Source organism: Sus scrofa, chromosome 15, assembly GCF_054392235.1.
Source record: "Sus scrofa isolate SSC_HxYL_T2T_F1_AM1 chromosome 15, Sscrofa_HxYL_maternal_Yorkshire_Landrace_v2.0, whole genome shotgun sequence".
Taxonomy (NCBI): domain Eukaryota; kingdom Metazoa; phylum Chordata; class Mammalia; order Artiodactyla; family Suidae; genus Sus; species Sus scrofa.
The window spans coordinates 87,962,036-87,981,830 of NC_139397.1; the positions used below are offsets into that span (position 1 = coordinate 87,962,036).

The 19,795-nt window shown below is 35.5% G+C and overlaps 1 protein-coding gene across 1 annotated transcript in view; it reads left to right on the top strand.

Annotated features, from left to right (window-relative positions):
- Positions 1-19,795, top strand: part of XIRP2 (xin actin binding repeat containing 2) — a 75,054-nt gene that overhangs the window by 38,145 nt on the left and 17,114 nt on the right. The window contains exons 4-6 of the mRNA XM_005671902.3: positions 17,829-17,939; positions 18,300-18,372; positions 19,299-19,429. Coding sequence (XP_005671959.1) covers positions 17,829-17,939; positions 18,300-18,372; positions 19,299-19,429 — 315 coding nt within the window. The remainder of the gene's footprint in view (positions 1-17,828; positions 17,940-18,299; positions 18,373-19,298; positions 19,430-19,795) is intronic.

A 19,795-nucleotide genomic window follows, 5' to 3' on the forward strand; every position in this document is an offset into this window, starting at 1 on the left:
AAAAAGGAGCCTCTCTGAAGAGTTAGGGCCCCTGGATGAAGGGAGTTTGGGATAAGGGTTCAGCTTCTTAGAAGTTTGGGAAAACATTATTAGGTGGCTTTAGTAGTTTGTACTAACCATTTGTAATATTAACCATTTATATTTTATTTCGAAACAGCTATTACTGATTCCTATAGATATGAATGACATCCAGCCCTCTTTAAAGGATTATAAATCATTCAGCATGAGTCCTGCTGATATTTAGTCCAGCATGAGTCACTACATTGTTTCTGATTTTGTCTTAGGATTGAATTCACAGAATTACATGCCAGTGAAAATGATGAGTAGGTTTTTAATGCTAGGAGGGAAAGGACCACTTAATAGGGATAGTTTTAATCCACTCACTGTAACAGGCACCCATTTAGGAAAAACATTCTGAATAATCCATCCCCTCATCCTTAAAAGAGGATCTTGAAGTATGCTGGGGCAAATAGGATAAATGTGTTTGTTATTGGTACAAAATTGCCACTGTCTCTTTACAGAGTTGATTTTCATTCACCTATGTTTTCTGGGTTGATTTTTTGTTGTTGTTTTTAAGACTTTCTTCTGCTCTTCTTTTTTAACAGCTTTATTAAGGTACTTTGCATACCATAAAATCCACCCATTTTAAGTGTACAATTCAGTGGCTCTTTAATATAGTTACAACATTGTGCAGTGTCACCACAACCTGATTTTCAAACATTCCCGTTCCTCCAAAAAACAAATATTGGACCCATTAGCAGTCTTGAAATATTCCTTCTTTGTGCCATATTCTCACACACGTTTTGATTTTCATCCCCTCATGCTTATTTATTCTTTATTTTCCTTCTCTCATATTTACACAGCACTGAGCAGCTCTTTGCATAGTAATTATGAGGTCCTGAAAGCCTCTTCTCTTCTGGAGTTGCTTTCCCCCTCTCCCCCTGCCCCCATTTTAAGTGGCTTAAGTAGGTAAGAGCAGATGGATCTCCAAAAATCTGGTGAGTAATCAGTGCATTACAGTGCTTAGGTAATTGCTCTCATGTGAAAATGGCTGCACTGAATCTATGTCAAGAGTCTAAAGTATTCCTGACCTTCACTCCCTGCCGCCAAGTCTGATGTGGACCAGTAGGGAGTACAAGTATGTGTCTTCCTGCATATATCTGCTGTTGCAAAAATCCTCCTGTAAACATTAGCCCTTTGTAAGATTATGTGGATTTGGAACAACCTCTGGACAATTTTAGGTTGACAGAAAACATTTTTGACAGCTTGTGACAGATATAATCTGACATCTGTGTGTTTTAGACTCTTTAAAGGTGACCCATAATTATTTTCTAGCAAACGAAATATATTTTTATCAGCTAAATATCTACATTGCAAAGTATTTCCCATATAAGTGTTTTAAACCTACCTTTAGCTTTCTGCCACATACATAATTTTTCAAGGGCAAAGATTGCTATTGACAACCACAGTTTAACCTGGATTTCTATCAGCACACAAGACCATGACCAAAATTGTGTCTTGTTTCATTTTTCAGTTGTGTGCATGGTTTTAAAATGACTATTATGGAGTTCCCGTCGTGGCGCAGTGGTTAACAAATCCAACTAGGAACCATGAGGGTGCAGGTTCGGTCCCTGCCCTTGCTCAGTGGGTTAACGATCCGGCGTTGCCGTGAGCTGTGGTGTAGGTTGCAGACGCGGCTCGGATCCTGCGTTGCTGTGGCTCTGGCGTAGGCCGGTGGCTTCAGCTCCGATTCAACCCCTAGCCTGGGAACCTCCATATGCTGCGGGAGCGGCCCAAGAAATAGCAACAACAACAACAACAAAAAAGACAAAAGACAAAAGACAAAAAAAAAAAAAAAAAAAAGACTATTATAACTTAAAGTAACCCCATTCAAAATGAGGCAGTTGAGAGTAATGGTTAGGTTTGTTGACTCCAGAGACACACAACCTGGGTTATGATCCCCTGAGTTAACCACTTAATCTCTTCTGTATATTGAAGATAAAATAATAGGTATGTGCTAAGAATAAAATGAAGTGGTTCATGTAAAACTCTTACTGGAATGCCTGACAGATATTATTCAGTAAACACCAGCTATTATCATTAGTAATATTGCCACTAAAGCATAATCCAGTGCTAATTATTCTCAAAGTAGAATATAATTCCTACGCATTTTATGCATATGTAAAATGACAAAGAAGGATGACATTGTTCTCTGCCTCACACCTTGCCTGTCCTTTTGGTTTTTTGGCCCAAGGACAGAGACTCATGTCCTAGGAGCTCATTAGGTCATTAAAGATTAGTTTAAAATGAACATCCCTATATGTGCTTTGCAACTGGTGACCTCCTGCTACCTGATCTTCCTCTGTGTCTCCCCTCTTCCTACCTGTGTCCACTTTCTTATAGCTCTGTAGGTCTTGGTGGAATCCCATACTTTTTTCTACAGAAACTGAATGGAAAAGAGTTATATTTGGTAAAAATCCCTTGCTTGGACATGAAGTCAATTAACTGTGTGTAGTAATGCTTTTCCCAACTATGAGGAAAACCAAAGCAAAAAAAAAAAAAAAAAAAAAAAAACGCAAACTAAACTCCATGAGAACTTGTATTTCCAGGATGAAAGGAAGAAAACTTTTTTCTACCAGTCCCAACAAACCACTGCTTCTTCCCCTGCTTCCATGAGGCCTGTACGTGTCTGGTTTGTTCATAGTCCTTACAAAGCCCCTCCTACGTGCTTCTACCCCAGGCTTCCCAGGGTTGAGGTACAGGAATGTAATAGGAATGGGTTTCAAACCTCTGTCTGCTGGTTTCCATATCACTCTGGACCTGAAGCAGACCTTTTCAGAGTACCTCACAGGTCTCCTCCTACCTTCTCTCAGACTGGATAAAGGTTTAGAACTACAGGAAATCTCAGTGGGAGCTCTTGTCACCTAAGTCACTTAGGCCCTCAGTCAGGTGGTCCTCAACTCTGGTCATACCTGGGAGTCCCTGGGCAGCACAGGTAATTCTGACTTTTTTGTTCTGGTGTATGGTCAGGGACTTTTATAACTTTCCTGGGGATTCTAATGCACAGCAAAGAATGTGGCAGTGCAGACCTGAGCCAGGATTTGTTAACCCAGAGATGACTGCTCCCTTCCTAGTTTCTCATCTGCAGCTCATTCTTTACTCTGATAGCAAGGCCCTTCTATTTCTATGGAGATTTCTCTTGAGATGCTTATTGCAATCAAAGAACAGAACAGGGGCTGTGGAGAGCAGAGAAAGCAAGGGCTTAAAAAAATCATGGTCAGTATAATAAATGTCAATCAACCAAACAACAAATTTACTGGTACCCCTAAGCCCAGTAAACTCCTTTGGTAATGGCAGACAGTGTTAAAATGGTGGGGGTTTTGCATATATACAAAGATATATTCAAATATTAAAAATAAACTAAATAATGAAATGGTATAAATGAACTAAAGGAAGATATATGAAAATATTTAAAATAGGAGTTCCTGCTGTGGTGCAGTGGGTTAAGGATTAGGCGTTGCCACATCTGCAGCACAGGTTGCAGCTGTAGCTCAGATTTGATCCCTGGCTCAGGAATTTTCACATGCCACAGGTGTGGCCCAAAAAGTTAAAAAAAAAATTAAATAAACCAATTAGAATAAAAAACTAGAAAAAATGATTTATTAGGTTACATTGATATGTCAATAATTAATTAAAACTGAAATTTAACTCCTTATAAATATTGCCATCTTTCATGAAAAACCTTTAATTTTACAGGATTATACAATCTATATACCTAATGTCTCTTGACTGTACCTTTGATATTTTTATACAAATTATATTAATTTCTGAAAGACATAGGACTTGATTATAAAGTGCTAAACCTTAAATCATGGAGTAACAGGCTCATAGACATTTGGATCCTTACCCAACGAATGTGTGGACTCCCCCTGGGATACAAGGTGTGCCCATAAAGCACAATAAGGCTGTCTTCTGAGATCTACTGGCATTAGTCACATTACTTTAGAGCCACAAACTATACCTCTCAACTTCAGCTGTCCCCAGATGATGTTGATGACTGTCTGCTGAGGTGTGACCATAAAGTCTCAGTCCGGGTCCCTTTGCAACTTGCAGTTCCCAGCTTCTTTTGCAGAATCTGTGAATAGATGCTAGAGCACAGAGGGATTCACTCCTCTCTCCCCTGTGACTACACCACAGGCCATTCCTGTGCATCATTATAAAAGGAAATGTATTCCAACCCCACACTGTGAAGCTGTGAGCAAAGCATTTGGTTGGGTCTGTGGTAGAAACCCTATCTTCTTGATGAAATGGCGTAGACCATCCAGTGAGTGCATAACTGCCTGGATTGCTTTTACTGGGCTGAAAATGAGCAAACAGACTCATCTTCTGGGTGGCTTAGAGGGGTTTAGAAACATCATCAAATAAGGAGGCCCTGGCACTGTTCCTTAGGCAGTAAGAGGCTCAGTGGATAGTGCAAACACTCAAGTAAGACAAGTACAGATTCAGTGCTTTCAAAAAGTCTTAAATTGTTTGCTTTTCTTTCTATGATTCATCTTATTCTCCAAAATAAAATTTGTAGGAGCAATATTTACCCCAGTTATTGGGAATATTACACTATAGCTCCTCATCTTCTTAATGGTTCTGTGAATTTTCTGTTTCTGTAAACCTATTTGTTCTAACAGAGCCCATTTTCAATTTCATTTACAGAAGACAACTGCAATTACAGATATACCCTCCACTCCTTTAAAGTAAAAGGAATTGGGATTGCTTTAGGAGAAAAGGAGTGGTATTTTTGTTATCACAGGACCTGGAGTTGTTGAGAGAGTGTCACCTGGATCCTTTCCTCAAAGACACAAAGTCACAGCACAGAGTTTCATGTTCTCGGTACTTCAACAGGCAATCTCAGAAACTTTTTGATGGTGATAAAGATGTAAAACAGATGTTTTAACACACAATCAAATTTTATGTCTTCTTTTATAGGAGGCAGTAGATAAAGTTAGAATTAAAAAAAAATCATTTAGCCCATTTTTCAATCTGAAGTCTCCTATTAGTTTAGAATTATAAATGGACTTTTTGAATAATTACATTTAACAGAATTCTCAAGTATATAGATAATGTTATAGTATACTAATTAAATTTACTTTCTTTAAAATTTTATAATAGAGTGACAAGATACAGAATTATTATTATTATTATTATTATTATTTGTCTTTTTAGGGCTGCACCTGCGGCATGTGGAGGTTCCCAGGCTAGGGATTGAATCAGGGCTGTAGCCGCCCGCCTATGCCACAGCCACAGCAACGCGGGATCCAAACCACATCTGCGACCTACATCAGAGCTCATGGCAATACCGGATCCTTAACCCACTGAGTGAGGCCAGGGATCAAACCCGAAACCTCATGGTTACTAGTCAGGTTCATTAACCACTGAGCCACAACAGGAACTCTAAGATACAGAATTTTAAGTTCTGAGATTTTGCTAGTTTGTGAGGGGCAAAGGAAATTATAACAACAAAAGAAACCATGAACATTACAGAATCATTATGTTTGCAGAACTTAGTAAAATCTGCAAAATGTTTTTTCTACATAGTTACTTTTATGAAAATTGTGTTTTCTATAAGCACTTGACATCAGAGGGTATTATTAGAACTTTCTGCTGCTTCTGGGTCTGATAGTTCTCAAAATAAACCCATCCTCATGGGTCTCTGAAAATAATTGGATTGAGTCAAGCTTGTCTATTCTTTTGAATGTTCATTTCTTTATCAGTTTACTTAATTACAAGTGGATTATAATGCTAAAAAATCCTAGAAGAACGCAAGGTCTGATCAAAGGAAGGGGCAGTAAGAAATTCTGTCCTTAGCACCATGTTTGTGTAGAGATATGTTTAGGAAACTTCATTTTTTTCCAGCTTCTTGATGAATCTCAGAATAAGATTACATCTTATTCAGAACCCAGAATAAGATTACCTCTCTTTCTAACAGCCTCTTCTTAAACTCTGTCCTAAGTGATCTACCCTAAAGACCTAAACAACTCTACTGTATCTCCAACTGCATTAGGACAAGGTGTTATACACCAGCCACCAGATGGATACCAATAGGGGGAGCTAAGTGCTCATTCCATCTTCCTTATCCTTGGGTAAATACCGGAGCCTTCTGAGACAGCTTCCTGCTGGGGCATTTGGAATTCCTTCCTTGAATCCTGCAATTCATCATATTCCACTGTGCATAGAATGTTTGGGGGGAGGTTTGGGGGCTTCAGTGAAGTCAGTCTTTTAGGCTGGGGTTCAGTTTGCCAACCTTTTATAGTAAACATTTTGTATCATTATCCTAAAAATATCAACAGCCCCCCAAAATCATATTTCTTTGTTGTTGTTTTTTTCTTTTGGAGGATCAAAAAAGGAGTTTTACTTTTTTTCCCTTTCCTTTTCCTTCCTGGCTCTATTATTTTCAGGGTTTTCATTACTGGAGAGGGGATTATGAGAATGAGAAAGTGTACCATCAAGTCTGGGGACAGAAAATAGAACAGGAAGGCACTAATGGGGTGGGGTTGGGGGAGGGGCATATGAAGAATCTATGGATAAGGGAATTATAGACACATACAAAATGACTTTTTCTATATCAGGATCAGATGCAAATATGTTCATTTCCTCCTGTAAAAAGAGTGGTGAGAGAGACAATATCATTGCACACAAAATAGAGATTAAATTACTTAAATATAACAATCGTAGGCTCTGTTTTGGGCATCTTGCTCTGTATAATCTCTCAAAATTTTGAGATGTGTGATCAAGTGGTTTTTTTTGTTTGTTTGTTTGTTTTTTACTATTTCATAGACCACTATACTTGAAATAAGTTTTAAAGACTATCACTTTTTCTTAGCAAAGTCTGTTGGAATCTCATCTGCCCTGACCCATCCTTATAGAACAAACTTGATCTTCAGTCATGAGTCTTCAGCAAGTGGTGGGTATTGTGTCCTTTACAGTGCCCTGGAATTGATAAGTGTAATTGAAAGCAAATCCAGTACAGACCAAAGAGTATGTCCCTAAATTTCATTTCATCTGATTTGTTTCTATAAATCTGTAGGAGTTTTGTTTTTTTTTTTTTTTATCAGTTGTTGATGTATATTTTAAGATTAAGTGAAACTATTTAAGTATCTACTTAAAAGCAAATAGTTCTTTGGACTTTTTTTGAAGAACCTTATTTCAATTTTGAGACTCTAGCTTTTGACACTGATTTTTGTATTTCAGAATCGTTGCACGTGATGACCAATATTATATCGATAGAAAAGACATTTCACTGAGTCACCAACCCCAAAAGAAATAAAGAAAATTGTGTAGTTACCTTATACAGTAGTGAAAAACATATTATGGTGAAAGATTCAGTGTTTTTTTTTAAATTATTATACCATAAAACTTACTTCACATGATAATTTTTTTTTTTTTTGAAGGCATTTCTGTGCCTTTCTTCAGCATAGTTAGCTGCTTGAGGATAAGGATAATGACTCACCTTTTTTCTTGTCCCCACTTTAAACTCACTGTAGGTACTCTAGAATTGCATGCTGAGCTCGTCACTTACTGCTTTTAGGTGTTAAAAACATTGATTCAAAACAGCTGGCTAGTGGAATTCTTGTTAATCTCTGTATTTATGGTATACGTTTGGAGTTTTTAGATCTTGTACAGCATTTTTCCTTCAGCTCCTTTTACTGATTAAGTCCATGTGTGATCAACATATTGAATTTAAAAATGGTAGAATTCTAAAGAAATTAGACGTTAAAAAGAGTAAAGGGCTTTGTATATTTCCTGACACATACTAACTCAATCAATGGTAGCCCTTTCTATCTCCTTCAATACTTCCCTGCTCTCTGTTTCAGCAGATTACAAATGAGGAATCTAAGTGCGACTGAAATTAGCTGTGAATCACTTACCTGATTTCTCACTTGAATTGATGATGAACTCCAGCCCATAGCTCAACATTCCTGACTCCACTTCAACCTCTTTCCATTCCCCATGTTACTAGTAGGTACATTCCCTAGTGAAATTGCAATTAATTACCCTTTTATTTTTCCCCAATTTTTCCTCATTTAGAAGAAAACCCGAGTAATCAGAGTAATTAATTTGCAGTCATAATTAATAATTACCCTGAAAAGCTTTGTTTGCACAGATTACCTTAGAATGCTTAGATCAGAGCCAAATATGTTTTATTGTGCTTCTTCCATTTGGATTTTATATGAAGATTTAAAATGTATTGCACTGAGTAAGACTGATGGCCATCAAGATTCAGAGGGACGGTAAAAGAAGGAGCGAGGTTTGTATAACAGGAACTCTTCATAGCCCTCTAAGCAAGCAAATTGTACTGTCTCAGTCTTGCTAGAGGAACTTGTAATGTCACATGGAAACATACATTGCTAAGAAATGTCTCAATTTCATCAGAAGGCACAAAAATAGTGTTTTCTACTATGTTATCTGTTGTCAAAAACAAGTGGCATTCCCTTTATTGTATTTTTAACTGGTTTCAGTGTGGTTAATAAGACCTCAGTGTTCTTAAATGATACTTTCTTAAGAAAGAGAATGTGCACTTTTCATTCTTTTGAACATCTGAACGTCCTTCTATACTTGAGGACTCCACCACCTGATTAGGCAGAACCAGCCTCCACCAGAGAGAAATTGCAAATACCATACACCCATGCCCCTGGCCTTCCTGGTATCTAGGATCTGGGCTTAGGAGCTAGACTGTGTGAATTAGACACCTCCAACTCAGACTTTGCATAAAGAAGTAATGAAATGGCATGAGAATTGGGAACTAGGAAGAATCAATTTTGGTGATAGCTGGTGTACATCAAATTTCAAGAAATGAGCATTCTAGAAGCAATATCCATTATATAGTTTTGATGACTTTGGCAATGACTGTCCAATGTCAACAGCCACGTTTACCAGAAAGTTCTGTAGCTTTATTCAGCACTGTTCCCGGCTACAAAACCTCCAAGTCTTATTCTCTGGGATCCTGGAGAGTCTGTGAAATACACTTCTGTTATGAAATGTCTCTTTAACAAATTATCTTTCCTGTTTAAATCAATTAGACTCTGATGCTTGAAGATAGGAGAGCTGTGACTGATTAAAAGATACATAAATTATAAATATTAACATTCTTTATTTATTATCTAGATGAGAGTCATACAACAGGACCTTTTAGGAAAAAGTGTGAGAATTGTATAAAAGTAGATTAAATCCCTGTTAACTGACTCTTCACTGGGTATCAGTTCATGAAAAGATGAAACAAAGGAAAACTGAATAGGTGAACTTGAAAGCCAGGCTCTGGCTATGCCTCTCTAGAAATTTCCATGTCTTAAGACAGAATGATTTAGAAGGATCATAATATTCACAGACAACTTTTTAATTCTCTTGCTTTGACTAACCCCCATAAATCCATTACTTCTCTGGTGGAAAAAAAATGTAGATAGTGAAATTTGTTTTTTCTTTAGTTTCTGGGCTAATTTTATAATTAAAAATTCATGGCAAAATTCATAGTCACAGACATCTACTTTCATTCAACCTGTTTTTTTTTTTTTTTTTCCTGCTGAGGGGCTTATTTACTATGTATCCTGAGTTACTGGGAAAACAGCTGATGCAGAGTAAATGTGCAATGAATATTTGTCAAGTAAAGATAGGAAATACTAATGTAGCACTTATGAGCCATGTTTTCACATATGTTAACTGACTGCCTCTCTGAGATAACCCTCTGAGATAGGCACTATTATTATCTCCTTCTCTCCCCACTTTTTTTTTTTTTAAACAAGAAATGAACTCATGGAAGATCTAAATAACTTGTCCAAAGAAAGTGAGCAAAGGTGATCCTAATCCAGGCAGGTGACTCCAGAGTCTGTGCCATACACACACCCACACACCCACACACCCACCCACACACACACATATATATTTGTCTTTTGGGGACCGCACCCACAGCATATGGAGTTCCCAGGCTCAGGGTTGAATCAGAGCTGTAGCCACTGGCCTTCACCAAAACCACAGCAGCATGAGATCTGAGCCACGTCTGCAACCTACATGACAGCTCATGGCAACACCAGATCCTTAACCTACTGAGCAAGGACAGGGATAGAACCCAGTTCCTCATGGATACTAGTTGAGTTCACTAACCACTGAGCCAGGACAGGAACTCCCATGTGCCTTATATTTTTTTATCAAGCTGATTGTCATTAAGCTCCAGCCATATGTCAAGCACAAATAATTTAACGATGAGTATGATATTATTTTACCTTCAATAAGCGTACTTTATCAAAAAGATAGACATATCACAATAATTACAAGTGCAATATGTTAGATTCTATGATAGAAAAATATGAGGACGTTAGGACAGAAGGAGGTTGTGATAAACTTTACTCTGGATGAAGAATGGTCGAGAAGGATTTCTGAGGATGGAGAATGCTTCAGCTGAGACTTGAAATAATTTTTCATACACGCAGAATGACATTCTAGGTGAAAGGAACTACTTATATGAAAGGTAAAATAGCATGATATGTCTGTGAATATAGTAGGGCATAATTGAGGCATAAAGCTGGAGATGTAGCCAATGGCTGGACAGTAGGAAAAAAAAATATGTTATCATAAAGACACTGTACTTTATTCTAAAGCAATCAAAAACCATTGAAGAAACAAACAAGGGAGTAAGAGGAATAGATATGCATTAAAGAAAGGTTTTTCTGGCTGTAAAGGATTGATATCACGGGGGTCAAGTTTAGATGGAAGAAGACTACTAAAATAGCAGATTAAATACATGAGGACTTGGGTCAGAAATTCTAGAGTAAAGAGGACATTGACTCAAAAGATAATTAAAGATAGAATTGGCTGGGCTTATAAATCAATTGGATATTGATGAGGGAGGAGTAACTCTGAAGAAGTAGAATTCTTCTGTTTCTCTAATTTGGTTTGCATTAATTAACATAAGATACATGGCACTCCTGGTTTTTTCTTGAAAATATTTTCATTCTTTTGCAAGGTTTTTATTTGCAATTTCACTGCTCCTTGAGACTCTAAGTTTTAGACTCTTTTATTGTAGTTTTGTGTTTATTTATATCTAAGTGCCTCTTTGGTTTTAAAATGCCTTATGTCTATGTTAGGTTGAAATGTTGCATGCATATATTGTATGTGTATATATATGTGTGTGTGTATACATGTTATATATTTAACATACATCTACATAAAATTTCTAGAAGGTGTTCTTTACCAAAAAATTGAATGTTTTTATCTATCCTGTTTTTTTTCAGTTTGTCAAATAAATATTGTTATTTATATAACTAATATGTTTTGATGGCCTAGTTGAGAGTGCATCTTTTATATGTTCTTTTTATGAATCTTCAGCATTCTTGGACACTGGGCTATATAGCTCTATAAATAGCACTTTGGGAAAAATAGAGAACAGTTTTAGCAGTTAAAGCTGGCATTACTTATTCAGAAACCTCTTTTTTTGAAGTCAAATATTCCTGCTTTTAAATTAAGTATTTTTATTAAAAAATGATGTTTTGCTCTTTAACGCTAAACATGACCAAAGCTTAATTATTTTGAGTCAAGAAAGTTGAAATTAACTGAATGATAGCACTTCTCTCAGAGATTTATAGAACAAACTAGTATAATTCATATATGTGTATATATTACAAATCTTGTCTCAAGAGAATTTCAAGCTAAGTAAGCTGTTTTTATTCCATTAGAAATATATAGCAGATATTTTAATATATTGCATAGATATAGAAATAAATGAATAGTTGATTGGTAGGTGGATAAAACTTTTATCAAAATAATACCGACAATGCCTAGAAAAATGCTACAGAAATAACTGGTGCTTCATAGCTGTTGGTTGAATAAATAAATGTATAGGTGAAGCTATATAAATTAAATTTAGGGGCACAGTGATTTCAAAGGAAAAAGTTACTGCCTTAATTTTTCTCCAAATGTTTTGCATTATTAGTCTCATAGGATCCAGCAGACCAACTAGGACATGCTCATAGTTCTAGTTGTACAATGACTTTAGGCAGCACTGCTACTGAACCAAGTAAAACTGGAGTCTTTATTTCTGGGTACATTGGGTTATACAAAGGATCATGACTTACATTTCCCTTGATTCTTCTTCCCCCTTGATATCAAAAATAAGGATAAAATACTCTCTTTCACTGTCATCATAAATATCTCAACTTAATTTTTTGATGTCATAGTAATTTTTCCCAGTGCATTCTACTGCTATTTCTACATGATGCCTGACAACACATCAGATTAACCAACTAAATGAATAATAATTTACTTTTTTAAAAAAGAACATATAAACTAGTTTGTTTAGCCTCATGAAGATCTTTTATAAAAAGACCACTTAAAAATAAAACTTCCTATTTTGAAAGGTTCTTTACCTTTTTGTATGAGTTTGTTGCCATTGTGTATTTTCTTTTCTTGGTACAGGCTTCTCCTCCCTCCAGCTACTCTTTACAGCATCATAGCACTGCCCATATTCTCCCATAAATGTTCTGATCACTTGCAATGTTATCAAGAGGCCTCTTCTGAGTACACTGTCAGTGATTGACTTGTATGTGCAGCAGCTTCAGTAACTCCAGCTCCCATTCATTATGAAATGTTCACTATCAAAGACAGTCAGCCAAAATACCAAAAAATTAAAACCATAGGATTATGTGGGAAAAATAGAATCTTATTCTTAAACTATATTTTTACAAAATCTTAAAATTTTCACAAAATCATAAAATTTTCATACTCCTAGTAAAAGAGTGACTATTTTCCCATGTATTCAACTTTTGATGTTTTGAGAGGCATCTACTGTCTACTAGGAATCTAGACACTGGGAGTGAGAAGTAAAGGAGAGGGTGATATTATCAAATTATGACTGTGAAATGTGATAGGGTAGATAATAGTGATGTCTACTGACACTATAGGAATACAACAAAGGAAATAGGATAAGGTAACTCTGTATAGAAAAATCAGGAAAGGATTCAAAGAGCAGAATTTTCAGCCAAGACTCAAAAGTGTGTAACAAATGAGGAAAAGCCCTAACCTGAAGCTGAAACCCTAGGGATGTCAAATTTTATATTGTAGAATTTTAAAGTAGATTTTTTTTTTTTTTGTCTTTTTTTTTTTTTTGCTATTTTTTGGGCCGCTCCCGCAGCACATGGAGGTTCCCAGGCTAGGGGTCGAATCGGAGCTGTAGCCACTGGCCTACACCAGAGCTACAGCAACGCTGGATCCGAGCCGCCTCTGCAACCTACACCACAGCTCACGGCAACGCCGGATCGTTAACCCACTGAGCAGGGGCAGGGATCGAACCCGCCACCTCATGGTTCCTAGTCGGATTCGTTAACCACTGCGCCACGACGGGAACTCCAAAGTAGATTTTTTTAAAGTGCAGAGAGAAAACTCAGGGCAAAAAAGTAAATATGTTTGAATTTAAAGATGTCCAATTCTAGACCAACACAATATATCAACTATGAATTTTTATGTTCATCCCTTAAAAGAAAGAAATGATTATTCTTTCAAACCTTGAATCAATTGACATTTTTGCTAACATAAATAGCACATTTTTGGTATTGTTTCTGTCTGTTTAACAAAGATGCAAATAACATTAATACATCATCACCCTTTCTAGTTTTATTAAAAATGAGTTTAGTGATGGGTAAAATTGCTGAATTACTGGTATTGAGCATGAGCTGTTTTTTCCACTCCAGTAAGGCAGCTATCATTTACTATTCTGCCTGTCTTTCATCACATTTTTTTCTATTGGATGTACTTCTAAGAATCACCATAGAGCAAAATATAAAAGTCTGTCCTTTTCTTTCCTTACTCATTATACTAGAATGAGTTTGGATTTTTATCAGTAGAAATGCACCATGTCTTATCCTATAATGGAATTAACAATGGTAAACTGGGTACGCAGAATGTGGATTCTTTCTCCTCAGAAGTGCATCAGTGATAGGCTTTTGTAATATACTTGAGTAATCTATGAGTTGGCATCTGATTAGTATTGAGTAATCTAAACCTGGCATCATATTGGTGTGAGCTAACAAACATTATAACGTTGTTTTGTGGTTGTGCCATATTTGCTCCTTTAGATTCCAAAATTAGAGCATGTATATCAACTATGTTTCTTTCTCTTAATGGTTGGATGGTATTTTAAAAAAAGTTTAAGTATAATTTAGTAACTTACCCAAGATTATGGCATATCTAGTATAAAAGAAGTGAGTACTAATCCCCATTCTTGACTTTGGTTAATCCACCAGTGAACTAAACTGCATTTATCTTCTTGCAACCTGATCTATATATGAATTTATTTTTTTTAAGTACAATTCCATGAATTGTTTCATGTGAATTTATGTATGGTGTTCTGGCCAGAATTCTTTTTATTATATATAAAATCACATTTTATTTGTGTAATTCGATTTTTTTTTCCTGAGCATTCTAATGATCTATTCTTTTATCTAACCCTACACTCTATAGACATCAACAACTGGGAAGAATGAAAGCTTTAAAATTCAACTAAACTAGGTGCAAAATATGAAACACAGTAAATGATGGAAATGAAATCCTGGAGTATTTTAAGACAGGCTTTATGTAAATTGCAGAGAACCAGGGGCAATGAAATTGATGCATTGATACTGACATACCAAAGTAGTGTAGCAATTACAGTTCTATTTAGTAATAGCACATAAGTGCTGGAAGTAAAAACTTGTAACTCCAAACTAAGTTTATGCACACTTGTACTGTTTATGTTGTGTCATCTCACACAAGAAAATATATTTAGAGATGATAGTCATGGATTGTTTTTATCCAAGTAGATACATATTAAATATAAAATGCTTGCCTCAGAACATGACAATTTTTAAAATGCATGTCAAAATACTTTTATTTACTATTTTTCTACTCCCAATATTTTGCATTTGTCTTTCTCAAAACACAGATTCACATTACTAACTATTCTTTCAGCCTGACAATTAGCAGTAAGTATCAGAAACTCACATTTCTATGGTTCCAGGTCTTTGTTCATTTTTTTTTTAATATCAACTCAGTGTTAAATATTAATGAGGGGAACAGTGATCAACTGAAAAATATATGCCCCAGCTAAGATGGTTGGCCACCACTTTGTTCCAGCAAGCCACTGCCATGGCGGAATGTGAACCCAGTGTTGCCAGATAGTCAAAGTGCTCAATTATAAGCAGAAATCTTAATTTTTGTAGGTGGCAATTAGTTCAAAATTTTAAAAACATTTCTGGGTCAAATAAGCTTCATATGGCCTCTAGATAGAGACATGATTCTATAGTAATGATCACAGTGCCCTCAGGAAGGATCTTGGTATTGGTCAGCTTCCCGCTGTCTTTTGCTCTTTCACTATCTGTTTAATCAGTACCTCCTATTTCTCAATGTGTCATAGGAAAGCCATAAAAAATTCCTATTATATTCCTATAGCTAGAAAGACTTGGCAGCGTTGTAAACAGTTACAATGTCAGGAGTTGTTATTTTTGCCTATACAGTTGTTCCATCTGTGGTCTTCAAGGACTATAACTGTTCCCTCAGCCTAATGTTATTTATATCCTAAAATAAAACATGATAATGCAAAACTTCTTATTACATAGGATGATGATTCTTGGAACTTAAAGAATGTGGATTATTTATTTTTATACTTCCTCTTGAGAAAGTAAAATAAGCATTCAGCTCATGGTTCTATCCCTAGTTTCTAGAACATTTCAGGCAAATTAAAAGTTGAATGAAATTAATTTATTAATAGGAGTTTGCTATTCTAGTCATTCATTCATTAAGTAAACATTTCCTTAGCACAAACTGCATGTCAAGCATGTTAATAAATATGATTTGATACATGTGGATCATTAGCTAGGGCTAGAAGTCCATTCTTCTTGGGAAAAAATTACACTGGCCTTTAATTTAATGAGATAAAATTTATATTTTTTCAGTTTTATTGAAGTATAATTGAAAAAAATTTAAGATTATTAGGGTGTACATTGTGATGATTTGATATACATATACATTTATGAAAGGGTTCATTCCATCCAGTTATTTAACACATCTAATAAAATATAATCTACATTTTAAACTGAAAACCTATATTTTGGCCTCGATTCTCTGTAGGACTTTTGTGAGGGTGCCAACTTTTTTTCTTATTTCTCCCTCCTTGATAATGTAATATGATCAGATCACTTAAAGACTGTATATCTTTAAGCAAATGTCTAACTGCCACTTGTTTAATCAGAACTTTTACCTGTATACCAAATACCCTTGGGGGAAAAAAGATAGACACTACAAATCTGCTAGAAAAAAAAAATTACAAGTCAAGATCTCATGAATTAATTTTAAACTTATTCTTGGTTTAAAAGATTAGAATTTGATAACTTAAAACTATTTAACTCCATGTCAAAAAAAAAAACTTTAGTGCTCCTATTTGATTAATAATAATAATATATCTTTGGTCACCTGACTATTCTCACTAAAACAAAATTTTTAAATCCTATATCAAAAACAGTAACTGTTAGATATCAAAAGTAAAACACCCAACTAAAAGAGAGTTCAAACAGATATGTTCTTGGAGAATCATCTGTCTGTATTCTTATTTTTTGATGTTAGGATTTTTAGCAGTATGCCAACTGCTTCATCATAGCAATCAATCAATCACCTACTTGTGTCAGATGACATTCCATAGTAACAACGGGGCTCAGTCACCAAAATTAACAGAAGCTTCGACTTTCCAATTCTGCCAGGATCACCTGTGCTAACTTAACCCAAATCAAAAGTAGTCCCATGTGTGAAGACAGCGATACACACTAGCATAATATGGTCTTTTTATATTGACTATTATTAGTGGTTATATGCTTCAACTGAACTCTGGCTATGTCATCAAGCCAGATGGCCAACTTGAAGACAAGAGTGTCTTTCTGTAACATGAAAATGTGGTTTGTAAACAACAAAATTTATTTCCTTTTCATCAAGGATTTGCATTTTTTTTGAGGTTCATCTTTCTCATATTAGGTCCGAGAGGCCTCAACTTTTGTTGATTTCTGAGAGTAGTAGCTGGAATAATGGCTTCTCAGAATTTGTGAATATGTTCAGATAAGTGACAAGGAAGAATTAAGGTTGCAGATGAAATCACAAATGTTAAGTAGCTAACTTTTTGACAAGGACATAATCCTAGATTCTCTGGATTACTCCAGTATAATCGCAGAGTCCTTAAAAGTGAAAGAGGGGATCCTAAGAGAGAATCAGAGAGATAGCAGAGAAAAAGTTCAGCGTGATAGAAGAAGGGGGCCATGAACAAATGAAAGTGGGTAGCCTCTAGAACTGCAAGAGGCATGGGAATAGATTCCCCCCTAGAGCCTGTAGAAAGGAATGCATACCTTCTAACATGCGCCAACACCCAGGGAGACCCATTAAGGGCTTACTGCACTGTAAGATATTAAGTTTGTAGTAATTTGTTATAACTGTGGAGAAAACCAATATACTGAGGAAACTTAATTTTTTTCAAAAGTTTCTGTCACTGAAATTGCATTCATTAAAAAATATTAGGGAGTTCCCACTGTGGCATGGGTCTGGATGCAACTTGGATCCTGCATTGCTGTGGCTATGGCATAGGGCCGGCAGCTGTAGATCCAATTCAACCCTAGCCTGGGAGCTTCCATTGCACAGGAGCAGCCCTAAATGACAGCCAAAAAAAAAAAAAAAAAAAAAAAAAAGAAAGAGTTAAAATTGCAGACTTTTCTTAGGGCATTGTCTATTCATTCATTCACTCACTTATTAATTCATTTATTCATCCATTCATTCATTTTCAGGAGGTAATCCGTAGCAGCCAGGTCGACATTTCAAGAAGTAGCCAGGAAATGGAAAGAAATGAACAAGAAATTTCCAAAGCACAAAAAACTGATGTTCTTGGAACAGAAATGGTAACTACTTAGAAATATAACACTTTCCACAGTTTCCAGAACTGTGTAGAAATTCTATCCTTGTTTAAGCAATTGATTTTATTGTCCTTTATGTTTTAAAACTGATACACATTAGTGTTTCTTTTCCTACTTTGGAGTTAATGTTCTTTGAAAAATAAAATGAGTACCCTAAAAACAACTCATATATGTTCTGTTATCACATGAGCCCAAGCAATAAAATTAGTGATTGCACTTGAAGTCCTCTCAGTGCGCACTGAAATCTTGAATGATGATGACTGTGAAGTGAAGAATATGTGTGCTGTCCTCAAACAATTGACTTCTTAAAAACAATTATTTATTTACAATTATCTTTAAATATAGGCCTCTCATCTTGAAAAGCATAGCAAGGAAATAAACCAAGCTTCACGGCTCCATCAATATGTTCAAGAAACAGGTAAGAATCTGGTAGTATTTGACCCCCTTATCCTCTTGATGTTTCTGTGTTTGAATGGAGGACTTTCAAAGCACAATCCCTCCCACTTAGTAAAGTTAGTAACTATGACTCATGATAGCAAATGGGAGAGGGCAGTATTTCTATACATAATTAGATCTCTGTGGTAATAGATGCAATAAGCTTCTAAAATAGCTTCAACCCTATGATGTACTCATCCTAAAAGCCTAGAAGGTGATAAGCCAGTTATCTTTGCACTGCTTTTTGCCTCAGGGATCTAGCATAAAACTTGGTTTTTATCAAGCTTCCTGAGAACAGAAAAGTCATCTAGATTGTATTACTTTTAATAACAGATTTAAGTACTTTTAAGTCTAAATCTCCAGCCTACAGATATGAGATTAGACTACAGGTAAATCTGTGCAAATTTTGCACAAGGTGGGTACAGGGTATCTTGCCTATAAAAAGGAAATGAGAAGTTTGGCTAACCCAGAATGCTCAAAGGGAATATTTAAGCCAACTAGGACCCAAGCTTTACTTGACTATTTCTGGGTTTGGTTTTATTTTAGTTTTGCTTAAGGAAGTAGATCTTCCTTTTCTGCTCTTCTGCTATTCTTTCCTTGTTTTATAACTTTTACTATTTTTTTTTTCCTGAGCACAAAAGTAAAACATGCTTGTAGAAAATTTGGAAAATATATGCAATTAAAATGAACAACAATTTCATCACTATGACTTTCCATCTAGAGATAACCACCAGCATTTTTCTTCCTATATTTCTTGACATATACTAACTTACATAATGAAATAGTGCCATATGTATACATTTATTTACCTAATTTACATTATGAGAAGTTTTCCATGCATTATTAAATCTTCTCGAACATCATGTTTATTAGTTATATAATATCTGTGGCATGCCTTTCTGTTTATAGTCATAGATACACCCAAGGATGAAGAGATCCCAAAGGTTTCAACTAAGTTTTTAAAGGAGCAGTTTGAAAAGTCTGCCCAGGAAAAGGTCCTTTATTCTGACAAAGAGATGACCCCAGCCAAGCAGATTAAGGTAAGATAATTTGTCTACACAGAGACATAATAAGAGTAAAACCAGACATAAATACATAACATTTTCAAATTATTGAATGTTTGAGTTAAGTTTTTCAAAAACGACAAAAAATACCCTGAACTGGTACTTATTGTATTCCATAGAAGAATATTATTCTACATGAGAAAACCAGTAGAGAGAATTAAAACTTTTCTCACTAGAGAAAATTATGGGAGAAAAAAATTATGTATGTGCTAAAGTTTAATAATTAACATTAGATAAAGTAATAAAGCCATTTAAAAATGTCAGCTACTTACTCCGTTCTGTTTAAAATTCTAAGGAAAACAAAACAACCCTCAAAAGTACTTTAAGACTTTTATTGTTTCC